Source organism: Cyprinodon tularosa, unplaced genomic scaffold (genome assembly GCF_016077235.1).
Source record: "Cyprinodon tularosa strain WSP-4 unplaced genomic scaffold, ASM1607723v1 ctg333, whole genome shotgun sequence".
NCBI classification, from domain to species: Eukaryota; Metazoa; Chordata; class Actinopteri; order Cyprinodontiformes; family Cyprinodontidae; genus Cyprinodon; species Cyprinodon tularosa.
In genome coordinates this window covers 226,280-239,875 of record NW_024039045.1, presented here as the reverse complement: position 1 = coordinate 239,875, position 13,596 = coordinate 226,280, and the positions used below count along the sequence as shown (strand labels likewise).

General features: G+C 37.0%; 1 protein-coding gene across 3 annotated transcripts; it reads right to left on the bottom strand.

Moving 5' to 3' along the window:
* Positions 1-464: 464 nt before the first annotated feature.
* ifrd2 (interferon-related developmental regulator 2) lies at positions 465-12,684 on the bottom strand. 3 transcript variants are annotated; one of them, XM_038294063.1, is made up of 14 exons: positions 12,349-12,684; positions 12,133-12,264; positions 10,008-10,064; positions 6,728-6,844; positions 6,488-6,569; positions 5,464-5,588; positions 5,150-5,307; positions 4,774-4,827; positions 4,462-4,640; positions 3,692-3,800; positions 3,025-3,159; positions 2,779-2,907; positions 2,188-2,283; positions 465-1,385 (listed from the first exon to the last, which is right to left on the bottom strand). In XM_038294063.1, the coding sequence occupies exons 2-14, from the start codon at positions 12,173-12,175 to the stop codon at positions 1,305-1,307; spliced, it is 1,365 nt and encodes a 454-aa protein (XP_038149991.1). In that variant the 5' UTR covers positions 12,176-12,264; positions 12,349-12,684; the 3' UTR covers positions 465-1,304. The 3 variants fall into 3 exon arrangements, with proteins under 3 accessions (XP_038149991.1, XP_038149992.1, XP_038149993.1); XM_038294064.1 differs by having other exon boundaries at positions 12,358-12,684; XM_038294065.1 differs by lacking the exon at positions 10,008-10,064 and having other exon boundaries at positions 12,349-12,683.
* Positions 12,685-13,596: the final 912 nt, after the last annotated feature.

Genomic DNA, 13,596 nt, shown 5'->3' with positions numbered 1-13,596 from the left:
TTGGGGAAAAATGTTCAGTTATCCTAAAATTGTATTTAACAAAGGCAATTAGACAGAACAAGGATCCATATGCATTTTGCCATCAAGATCAGTGACAAAGTAATAAACGGTGTAACAAAAAATAAAATGGGGGAAATAGACATCTGGGTGTCTATAGCTTTTCATAATGACTAAAAGCAATCTATATACCAGCTTTTTGCTTAATTGAGTTTACTTATAAGTCAACTTCTGAAGTCAAATATATTACATTATTTTAATAGAGTGGAATAAGTTAAAACAATCTACATGTTCAGCTATTTTCATTTCATTTGATTTCCACCAATGCTGAAGGACAAATTGGACTACTGAGTTTGAGAAAAAAATAAATTTGCAGCTTTAACGGTCATTTACTTAAAAAGATTATCCAGTTAAATGGATTTTAAATGTGAACAGTATCATAATTTAAAAAAACAACAGAGCCACGCTTTTAGATAAGCAGCCTTGTTTGCATTTACTGTTATTTACTGTAGAGGATAACATGATTTATTTCATCTCATATACAAACCTCTCCATAAATCAATGTGCTTTGTATACCTGTTATACATAGATGTAAATATTTAATGACCTAGCAACCTTCATTAAAAAATGCATTGGATAAGAAAAATATCTTTAACCATAATTGTGTCTGTAAACAATGATTTCAAGTTCCTTAAAAGACACTTATTACAGCTCTTGTAACAAATTAAACAGTAAAATACAATGGTTCACCCAGAAAAGCTCAAACTAAATTCTTTTCCAAAAGCAAAAACAATACAAAAATGACAATATTAATGTTTTGTTTCCCGCTTTTTAATTAGGCATCTTCTGGATTCATATTTCAAGTGTTTTATTTTATGGATAAATTAATGTCAGATAAAACACACTCACACACAAATACCACACACGTTTTTCCCAAAGGTTGCATTGTTTGTAAAAGTTGAGTTGTTTGGCCACCAAAGAAGCCACTTTGGGACTTTCAGTGGAACGTTGGAGGAAATCAGACTTCCGATACAGAAAAGACTACAGCCGAACATTTCCTCAGCTCTTTTCTCTGATTCCTAATAGAAGAATTCAAATTTTTTTACCCTTTTCTGCTACTAGTTTATAAAAAAGGATTTAAATGTTTTTATTAAAAAACCCCTAACTGATCTGGCAAAGAAACTTAAGAGCAGATAGAGCTCTTAGTAGAGCAGTTGAAGAGCACAAGTGAAAGAAAAGCTGAGTCTTGAAGGTCCAAAGGCATCCTAGTTCCTCGTCCATCCCTTCAGTCCGCTCTCCTCCGTCCTTCACATGACGTCAGCGCGTTTGTCCCTGACTTTATTCCTCAGTTTAGTTCTGGCTTTGAAGGCAGCAGAGTTGTATAAATGCTGTTGGATGTAAAAGTAAGGAAATTATTTCTGTCAGAATAACTGGATTTAGTCACCAAAAAGATAACGTTTTCAAAACAACAGTAGTCCAATATCACTAACCTAATCACTTTCCTACTAAACTTCCTTTAAAGGTCTAATCAAGTCTTGAAAAACAGCTTTTGTAACAGAATCATAACCTGTAAGAAAAGTTATGTTTAAAATAAATAATAAAGCCCCTTGCTGAGAAGAGCAGCGTACTTTCAATAAAAGAAGTTGATAGGAAGGAGAAAAATGTTCAAAGATGCCCTAGAAATAATATTACTCAGCTAAAACGATGTCAAAGCTCTAACAGGAAAGGGATTGAAATGGATCTGGCCAATCAGAAGCCCCCTAGTGACCGAAAAAGGTCCATGATTACTTTTGAGCTCTGTGGCAACCAGAAGGCACAGCGATCAGCAGGAAAAATCCCACCTCAAACACATTGTATGCCGAAAGAAAACTGGAGCAATATTTGATGGACTTAAAGTTAAATTATTCTCTTTTTAGGGTCTAGCAGCTGCAGTTTATCAGACGACCTCCAAACCACAGTGCACAGCCAAGCAAGCTGGCTCAGGTGTCATGGTATGGGGATGTTCGTCATACTGTGGTGTCTGTTCAAGGGCTATTTACTTACTCTGCAAGAACATTCAGCTGGATGGAAATAGAAGCTATATGCAGTGGTGTCAGCACTTCTTTAGGCCACACTGCTTTAATCAACACAACTTTTTATGCTTTTAAGATTGGAAAGTAAACTATTCAAAGAAACGAAACGGTGTGTTACCTTCTCTACCCGTGAGATCTTGTTGCCTTTGATAGTAGCAGCATCTAAGATGAGGGGGGGTCCGAGGCCAAAGATGTCTCGGAGGAGCTGGTTGAACTAAAGAGATAAATACAGAGCTTGGTTGAGTGCAAACCGGTGGCATTTCCAACTCAACAAATCCACACAGCAAAGGTAAAGACTTAAAATATTCAAAACATGTTTAAAAAGTACATAAAATTACATGAATCTGTTTGTTTTGGATGTTTTAGGGCAGTTTCATCACAAAAGACTGCTATTTTTTATCATTTTCATTCTATCAGCTTGAATCGTTTAAAGACCTTAAATGTTTAAATATGTGATGTATATAAGATTTAGATCAATTTAAGGGAACATTATCACCAGAATAGATTTACCGAACCACCCATAAATGGTATTCAACAGTAAACCTAATATCCATCAACATAGATCTGTAACCATGCCATCTTCTAAATAACCGAAATGATAGATTCCATTCAGAGTGATTTATTTTTTGTGTTTAGGAAAAAAATAAAAGTCTACTAACAAGCATACATCAATGACCTGACATCCCCTCTCCTCCACAAGCTACCAAACCTGTAGATGGTGTCTGACTCCAGACTCCAGGATCTCCTTGAAGGCGTCGTAGATTCTCTTCCTCATCCAGCCATCGATGTAAACGCTCTCCACCCCAAATCTGATCTTCTCCTCTGTGAAATCCTCGCTCTGTGGAGCAAAAACAGCCCATCAGAAACTAAACAGACAGAAGGAGAGTAAGAAGAACCAGCTGCTACAGGAAACCAACCAAATCAAAGCCTCCAAGGTGAAAAATCAGAGACAAACCTCTATGTAATGCAGCACCTCTCTGAAGATAGACCGCTGTTTCCTTCTGTCGTTTTTGGCTCGGTGTTTGTTGCCATCCGTGGCTAAACTCTTCAGACATTCGCACAGACTCTCACTGTCCTCCACCTCAAACTCCTACAGACACAGTCAGAAGAGCTGAAGCAAACACATTTACAGTACCCTGTTCATCAGGCAATGTGCCTAGCGTCCACTTGAAGGAATAAATATTAATAACTTAATATATAAAATATAACCTAATATATAAAATATAACATTTAAGTGAAATTTTGCATCCATGTTTTTTTTTATATATAATTAACATCAACAAATCACTAAACAATATTCCATACTTTTAATTAGATTTTTTAAACTCTGCTTTAAAAGCTCTTTGTTCACTAATGTCTGTCTTATTTAGGGACATCAAAGTAAATAGTGTGAAAACAAAAACTTAACACACTTTAAACATTTTTTTCTACTAATGTTGGAAAAACTATCATTTTCCTTTTGTTCCATTTCATAAAATACAAAAAAACAGTAATACAAACAGTGTTTGAAGTTAAAAAAAAAAACTTCTGTAAACAATCTAAGGTTCAACAATCTAAATTTCCATTATTTGTCTAGAGTTTTACCATCTCTTGTCAGAGAGCAAGGATTCCTGCAGGTTTACCTCGTCTATGTCTCGTCCCAACTCCACCAGCAGAGCAATCGTCTCCCCCACTGCGATTCTGTAGTTGACATCACTGCTCTGAAGACAGGCCTGCAGCTTAGGAAGGTGCCTACAAACAGCACAACAAATACAGAGGCAGTGTTAACAGTCACTCCCTACTAATAACTCTCTGCAAGAACTTCAGAGTCCAATGCATAACAAACTAAGTCACGTGTCATCAAAGGAAAATTTTGAGATCTCTGCTCAAGATACCAAATTGAAATAATAAAGTCATTAGCAGGATTTTGTAGTTCTTGATGAATATAAAAGCTGCAGGTCTACAGTTGTTAAATGCTGGAGTTTGAAACAAAAGACCAGAACGAGGAAGTTGAGACACAACCTGACATCTCACTAGCATGTCCAGCTAAACAGACTCATGCATGTACTGAATGTCGTTTAGCTCAAGTTTCCAGATGAAAATCTGTTCTTTCATTGAAATAAGATGGACTTTCAGGTTTTGAAGTAAAAGAAAAGCAAAAGATGAGATCTTTGTCACACATTGACTTCCTTTGCACATGTTGCCAGATGGTGAAAAGTGGTTTTAAAGCATTTATCCACACTACAATCAAGAATATATAAAATCCATAAATGATGATGATTTCCTTTTAGTGAACATTCATATCTTTTAAATGGAAATTAAAGGCTGGAGTTCATGTTATTTCATGTTTATTTGTTACCAAAATGTTCATATTACTTCTTATTAGGTGATCAATATCTTTGTTTCCACTCACATTTCCAGCAGCTCAGTCAGTTTGGAAGCGGGACAGAGGGTAACCAACAGCGACCAGGCCTGCAGCGCTGCGGCGTGGAGCCCAGGCATGCCTGGTTTGGGTGTAGGCAGCGTTCCTTCTCTATTAGGGTAGGAGGTTATGAAAACGCTTTCCAGAAGAGCCAATGACTTGACCAAGTCCTGCAACAATTTAGATCAAAATCAAAACACAGAACCCAACAAAATGTGAACCCATAATGAACTGCTGTATTTAATTTTTTATATGTAAAGTAGTTGTGTAAAGGTTCTAGAAGGAACAAAAATAAAATCTCACCTCCCCTTCTTCAGCAGTGGAAACATAGCAGCACATCCCTAAAGCCCTGGCACACTGATGAGACAATGGGGAAAAAATAAATAGGAAAAAAAACAAACAGCAAATATCATTAAAACATGTTTTAGGTAGGGTTTAAATGTAGAGCTGCTTATCATAGTTTAGGTTCTACTCTAACAAACTACGTTTGTTTGCTTCCCTAAACAGTAACTTTAAACATAAATATCTATACTGCTTCTCCATCTAAAACTTTAAAAAAAGCAATCGTCCTAAAAAAAATAAAGGCGCCTGTAAAATTACATTTATCTGACTTAAGTGTAAATGGAAACAATATTGACTGGATGAATTGTGCCTTTCCTATAGAGAGGATATTACTCACACTTTGACGTGCTGCTATACTGGCACTGCCGTCATTCAGGATGGAGGTGAGAATAGGACGAAGAGACTTGAAGCCCTCCTCAGCCTCATCTCCTCCCCCCAGCTGGATACACAGCAGGGTGAAAACGGTAGCAGCCACTGCCTGTTCCTCTCCACTGCCTGCAGACATGAAGAAGAAACGCTGCAGCTTTACCCTTTGGATAAACACTAAAGTTACATCAAACAAGAGCGGACAATGATTTAACCAGGTGGTCAGAAACTAAAACAAATTATGACACACAATTTAAAATCAGCCAGCTCTGTTGCTTTCAGTACCTTTCTTTAAACTTCGTTCCAGGCAGTCGCGCACAGTGAGACGCTGACCTGTCAGGAAGTCGTATAAAACTCTGGAGGAGAAAGCTTGTCTTAGTGACTCTAGAGCCGCTAGACGGGTCTTTGCACTGGAAAAGAAAAAAATAACAGAAACATAAAAAAAAAAAAAAAAAGAGAGAGAATAAGACTGAAAAACAGAATCAACTTAATGCTGCAGGATACAGGGATACAGGATGATTCATTAGGGCATTCACCAAAAGTTGAATGGTCCACCTAATTAGGCTGAGTCAACACAACTCGAAAGCTGCGATATTGCACATGCAACGATAATTTGATAAGATAGGAGCCTATAAAACATAAAGCTAGAAAAAAAAAATCTAACTAGCTGGTTGGGCTCCAAACAAGAAGCCAAGCTGTAGTTTGGTACCCCTTTAAAAAAAAAAAAAAAAAAAAAATTATAATGATAAATATTTTTAAAAACCACAGATTAAGATGTATATATGCATAAATTTGCATAAATTTTTGGAGAGAATGAAAAATAAAGTTTAGTTTTAGGACTTAAATATAGTAAATATATTTAAAGCGATATTTAAGGAAATGTGAATCACACGAATGTTCCAAACTATATCTAAATCAGGTTATAGGAGGATAGAAAATACAGATTTATACACTGATAATGCTCATCTCTTGACCAAAGCATTAATAATAAACTATATAATCCCATTTATATATAAGCCCCCTGGAAAACGTCCACCAATCTTTAAGCTTAAGCCACACAGCAGCCCGTATACTCTTGAGTTTAACTGGTATTTTTTTCACCAAGGTAATCTGCCAAATTAAAGTTTCCTTTGAGCTTAAATTTCTCTGACATGATGACTCAGCATAGATTCCTGTTGAAGATCAATTCCAAAAAAGTTTTCCTAAACTTATCAAAAAAAAAAAAAAACAACTCTAGTGTAAGTAGTCTAAGCCCTACTAAACCATTGTGCTTTCATTATTGTTTCTGCTGTAGGACAGCCATGTTTACCTTTTGTCCATTAGGTTGTCTATACACTGCTTGAGTTTGTCTTCAGTTTCCTCTTGTGCAGTCTGCTCATCTATCTGTTCACCTGTGACCAAAAAACACGTATCAGAGGTGTGTTCATTAAAATATAGCCATGTGAAAAAATTAAGACATCATATTAAATATTCAAAAAAACCTCAAAAGTTACTTTTTTGGAAGTTAAATAAACCTGCTTTGTGTGTTCTATAATATGTGTGAGCAGACCTGAGCCCTCCTCCAGCACTGAAGCAGTTTCACTCGTACTACTGTAGTGGCTGAGAACATCAGAAGTCATCTCATCGTCGCTGGCGCCAGACTCGACTTTCATCCCATTTTTAACACCTGAGGACAAAAAAATAAAGTTTGCACAAAGTGAAACTCCTGGATGAGTAAGAGGGAGAACAGACTGAGATCGCTTTGGTGGCAAGTTAGAAGAAAGAAAGCTGAAAATCTGAAAGGAGCAAACAGTGACTGTTCATTACTGATCTATTAAACGGAAACTAAAAAAAGAACCAAAGATGCTGCTACCGGCCCACACTGCTACAAACACTCTTTGGAGCCAAAGTTGTAACCGAGAGTGAATGTTTACATTATTGAGTTATTGAGCTAAAATCAGAGAAAGGGCAGCAGCATCTAGGGTTAGAGGAAACTGTTTTCTAGAACATGTCGACGGATCAATTAGGCCGCTGCGTTTTAAGGTGGAGGAGAATTCAGCAGCAAACCTTCTACAGAGCAATAATAGTCATCAGGTAAAGCTGTTTTCACTGTCAAATTCACCACAGAAACAGACTTTGGGGTTCATGATCAGGACATAATTGTAGATATAGCTGGGAGGCAGAAGCTTACAACAGGTTAAGCTTTTATTAGCATGAGGAGGTTTTGTTTCAGCATAGCTCTGCCATGCATGTTGCAGGAAGAAGAGGCAGGCGGGTTAAGCTAAGCTATGCTAACTCTCAGTGTTCCTGCTGGATAAGGACTTTCTACTGTTGGTGGGATTAGTGGAGAACAGAGGGGCCGTTCATTGGGTCCCTCTGTTGGTGTTTAAGCATCAGACCGATCATTCTGTGATTGTGTTCATGCTGAAGTCAAACTGTATGGTGAAAGTGACCCGGAGGTTACACATCCTGCAGGAATATAGAACAGCTCCGTTTTCAATACCAGATTATTTGATCTTAAACAAATACAGTGGCAGAAATTATAAATTAAGACATTATTGTTTCCCCCTGCAAACAGGAATAAAAAAAGGAAAGTAAACTAATAACCAACCAATACATAAGTGGAGTGAGGATGTGTAAGCTGATAAAACAGGGGGAAAGTTCAACTATTTAAACCTGAGCCGCCCCAGTTTTAGATTCATTGTTGGCTGATGTCTTTTATTTAAACCAGAGGAAAAGCTTTCTGCATCCTTATTATGAACAGAGAGTTTTCAAAGGGAGTAATAGAACAGATGAAAAGGAAAGCTATCTTTTATATTTGAGAATGTTCACAAGTCTAATTACTCCTAATAGTTATTAAAAAAAATTAGCCATTTATAGAGAGGAAATATTATATCAGGATAATGATTGAACCTAGCGTCAGAGCAGCAGGTTATGCTTCTGTTTTTTAAATATTTGATCCCCTTTATAGTATAAACATTTATTCATACATAGACATCACGTATGAAATCAACTGGAATTGAAAGGTAAGCTGATAATTACTGCTTTTTTTTCTCTAACCAACCAGTGAATATGCCTTATCGTAGCACAGCTAATGAGTGACAAAGACATTTCCAGTTTGAGTGAGGAGTTTAAAAGCTGCCTTACAGAGCTGTAAGATAGCATCTAAAAGGAAGCTACATGTCTTAGCCTCATTGAAGCTGCGATAGAGTGTGAGACTTTTAGCAAATAACAGAAAGGCTTCACAGAATACAGTTAAGCTTTCTGTTTTTATCCTGTTCCTGTTCCTTTTAGGTTTCATTAGGTTTTAAAGTGCCTCCTCTTAAAATGTTGGCTCTTCTCATGTTCTAAATACCAAACGACTGTTCACAGATAGAAGGCTAGAGAAGGACTTTTTAAACATATTTTTGTGTCATAAAAAAAAAGGTTGGAAACAGCTCCAAATCTGTATCCAAACGTCAAATCTCACACACATCTGAGGATTTGACATTATAGTGAATTAACCTGTGATTACCCATCTACCGTTTATCCATCTTATTTTTTTTAAGAAGTAACTTATTGGGTTAATATTTAATAAGCAATTTATTAAGTAATAACTTAATAATCATTTAAGTTATTAAATAATAAGTAATAACCCTAAAAGGTTGGAAAATAAACCTACATCTACACGACTGATTTCAATCCAGAGAGATCAAAAAACGTGCACTTTGATCATGGATCAGCCAGCAGCTTTCCCAGTGATCATAATTTATCTCTGATCACTGCACCCCCACACAACAGCGATACACCTTCCCACGCAGTCCCACCCCCACAGCTCTGTTATCTGCAGTGGGAGCTGCCTGCCATAACTCACATGTTGTCTCATTGCTAACACAAGGCTCCAGCAGTCAGTCATACTAAAATACCACTGGGTGGATTCCTTCAAATTTCTTTAAATTTGTGTGAAATAACCTGTCATCTGAAAATATAAACCTATTCCAGTACATAAAGAGGATTGCTGTGATTTCAGATGTCTGCACATGCAGCCTGTCCCTAATTTTATCCCTCACTCAGAGAACCGAATGGAGCGACAGGTGCAGAGTCCACAGCAGCTTGCTCTCCTGTCTCCAGTTCTTATAACCTTATAATAAACTACAGTCTTACAAAGTGGAAACAGCTTCACTGATCTATAGGCACTGCTTTATGGAGAACCGGAAGGAATGGGATAACTCCCCAACAACTTACCTAAAAAATAAGGGTCTGGTGAAAGGGGAAAATTTGTTTATGGTTAAACTTTGCTTCTAGTTGACACCCCTTTAAACAGTTTAGATGACCTGCATTACAATGAGCTTTTCCATAGCGTGGTGTGGAATTACACATTATGCTAATGTAGAATTAAAAAAAATATGTTTTATCGATTTTCTCTGGTCCCAGCGAGATGCTTTATAATGACTAAAAATCCATCTATGCATTGATTAATTAGCCTTTCTTCTCCCTTTTATTCCATCTTTACTTGATCCAACTTTTCAAAACTCCACCTCATGACTATTTTTTTTTCTTTATGTTTGCAAGTAAAATCCAAATAGCTTATTCATTTTTATCAACAGCACATAAAGTAGTAATAAACCTCCCCCACTGCCCTTCATTACGTCCAGCCAGGTCATACAGCAGCTGACTGATCATGTGATAAATCAAGAGCTTAATGTTAGACGTTGGGGCCGGGTATTTGAGGTGAAGAATTTAAATCGATTTTAGTGCATTTGCCAAAGCAGACTTCAGCTTTTTTAGTTGCCGTTAGGTTTAAGGCATGCACCTTAATGCGATCCCAGAGCTTCTGGACTGGGTTTGACGTTAGCAACGGGAGAAGTTACCTTTCAAAGATCCTTTAGCTGAAATCTGCAGCTGAAGCACCTCCTGACGCAGAGACCCTAGTGGATTTGGGAGACGCATGGGCAAAGGGACGTGTAACATATATAGGTGGGGAACAGAAACAGTGGATGGGAGAATAAATAAAGAGGGAAATGGGGAAAATGTGGGATGGCGGTGATGGAGAGAAACATCACAAGTGAGCTTAATTTCTTAATCACTAAAGTCATCCTCTAACATATGAAGCGCAGTGTCAAAAATTAATTGACCTGTTGGATCTTTGCCTTTATAACCGACTGACTTCCTTCTGTGTCATTTCTACTGGAAATCTGCAGTTTGTGTGAACAGCTGAGCTCGACACCAAATCAAACCGGGGCAGGTTGTAACAGGAACATTTTATTGTCATACCTGTCAGAAACCTGTTGTTGTCGTTATTCATGACTGCAGAGGAAGACAACTTTCTGATCTTAAGGACACTTAAGAGTGGAAATTTTCAATTTTGTAATCAAAATAAACAGTTATAATTGATTAACACAGGACGGAAAAAAAATTCTTATAATCCAGTTATTAGAGATCCAACTTCCGCAGACTTTAAACAGCTAGTTTAACACTTGACCAACCCTGACCAGTGACCAAATTCAAAATCTATTTTTCTCCCCAGATCAATTGGAAACCTTGGGTTGAGGCCAATGCCAACATGTAATCAAAGTGTTATTAGTGATGCATAGTAAAGGCTTTTCCTGACAGTGACCGATTTCCCTTAGCTGTAAAGGCTTGACTTGTCCAGTTTTAGCCAATTTCTTTTAGGAATTAAAAAATATGAAAGAAAAAGATGTGCAAGATGTTGTTTTACATAACGGCTGGCAAAGATAACATGAATGCAATGTTCTGGTTTTTTGGTTTTTGACCCATTGACATCCAATCAGATCTGATAAGGATCTTTTTAAGAAGATCAAAAAAAAATAAAAAGATCAAGAAGAAAGACTGCTCTGCGCATTATCATGCATTACCATCGTTGATTTTCTTCCTGCTTCTGAGCAGCAAGATGCCGGATAGGGACCTTTATTGAGTATTAACATCGTTCAGGATGGATGAATGCAACCGGGATGTTCAGACATGGGTCAGATTCGAAAAGATCAGATTCATATCAGATTAAGGACCACATAGTCAAGTGGCCTGGGTCGCATTTGAAAAGAAAATCAGATCTGTGCCATTCAGACAATCAAGAAAAGATCTGATACAGGTCGCATATGGGCAAAAACAAATAAATAAAAACGGATTTGGGTCGCTTCAGGCTCCACATAGCCCATATGCCCAAAAATCTAACCTTTACCTGGGTTTATTGGTAGCTAAGTATCGGTTTGCACACGTTTTTGTACTAACAAATGGTTTTTGCATACTTATTTTTATTCAAAATTACTTTTACAGATTTGTAACACAAGCTCCTGAATATATTTGTTTATGTAAATTCTTTACCAGTTTTGGATTGCTATTTGTTTTCAATAAAACCCCTCAATTTGGAGGCAAAATTATACACCATTTCTCATATTCTATTTCATTATACTGATATTATGCCGTTTAAAATTGTCATTTTTGATGAAACAAGTGGTAAATCGTATTACCAAAGGTTTTGTTTAATCACACATAAAGAAAAAATATGCTGTTTTTATATGCCTTTGTGTCATAAAATACCACAACACAACATTTATATTTCCACTTTATAAATTTGGAGCGGCACGATTTAAATAGAAGTTATGTTTGAAGGAATTCACTTCAAACCATTCTGGGCTTAAGGGTCTAAAGGGATGAGGGTCCAAAAATAATAATAGATGGTAAAACAATAAAACTACTGTTGCAAGAAATTCTTAGAATAGATCCATCACTCGGTGTTGCACCAGAAACAGATCTAGGAATGTAGATTGCACAAATGACACCAACAGAGTAGCTGAAGTCAGAGGAGCAACAGGCTGCTGTCGCCACATGGACAACACAAATGTTTCCACTACTACCTTAACTAAGCATGGCGACCCAGATAGAAAGCCTCTATTTAGATTCTGCTTCCTGATTTCTGCTGATTTCATCTGCGTATGAAGCTGGATGGGGGTTTCCATGTCCGCTACTGTTACTCACCCGGCTTACCGGAGCCACGTTTCCCTTTTTTACTCCGCGGCATGTTTAGCAGCTCCTCCGGGTCACAGCTAAGCTAGCTGAGGTAGCAGCGGAGCTCAGCCTCCTACGGTCCACTCCGCCCTTAGCCAACAGCTGTGGAAAGAGAGAGAATACCATCTTAACTATTGCCGTTACTCGAACTCCTGTTTAATAGTAAAATGTGATTAAAAACGACACCTTTCTCACTCTTTAGCTGACACTTCGCTTAGAGTCCGTGATGTGCTCCACAAAACACGTTTTGCAACCAACTGCCGTCTTCAATCCCGGGAAAAAATGAGCTGTTTAGAGCGGGATATATCCTCTAACTATCGATTTCCTCTGTGTATTATCTGTGATTGTCCCCGGGTAACCTATATCTAACGCCAGGCTGAGATGGTAAATATTTCTCGAAGTGTTTTGGACGGAGTTTGGCGCACGCTGCAGTCGCCAGGTCCACCATCTTCCCCGCAGTAACTAGTAAACCCACCGGCTACCGGGGTTGCCAGGTTGGTTCGGTTGGTCTGCTTCTTCTTCTTTTTTGTTAGATTGGCGGATAACAAACAACTTATAGGTGCATACCGCCAACTACTGTACTTGAGAGTGTAGCTCCATAGTTCCACCTGCTATATTATTTTTCAGGTTGGTTGGTCCTGGGGATCCCCCATTTCCGAGTAAGTGAACCCACACAAAAGACAACAAAACATTTATTTTAAACAACTCCTCTTTATTTATATATCTTCTTAGTCCAGAAAGCATTCTTTTTATATAAATGAAAGGGTATTTGCTTATTAAAAAACCCACTAAACAAACCATAATAAAGATTTACAAAAAGTTATAAATACAATGATACTTTTAAAAAATAAGAGTAAATATTTAACAAATTATATATATATATATATATATATATATATATATATATATATATATATATATATATATATATATATATATATATATATATATATATATATATATATATAAAACAATGTATACTGAGGGATGGCCAAAAGTGGATAGGCACCAGAACCTCAGGGTCAATCTGCACTGTTCCAACAGGAACCAGCACAACGTCCACATTTCTAAATAAAGAAAAACTATAGTTTCCTACAGCCTGTGCTAACAACTAGATACATATATTAAAACATCCGTGTAGATAAAAAGTATAATGGATAAAATTCTTTGAGGTTTGAGTTCTGGAGCGGACATCTTTTCCATCATCATTACTTTCCTACTTTTATCAATATCATTCTACATTAAATTGATATTTACAAGTACTAATATCTACATAAATTTATAATATAATCTAATTTTATTAAAATAGTTATCTACAGTATCTATGATTTCACTGAAGACTCTTAGATGACTTGCAGAGACACATAATTTTCTCTTTACGGCATATAACACAAAATCTAGTTCTGAAAAGAGCAGGAATTCTGTACAAATCAT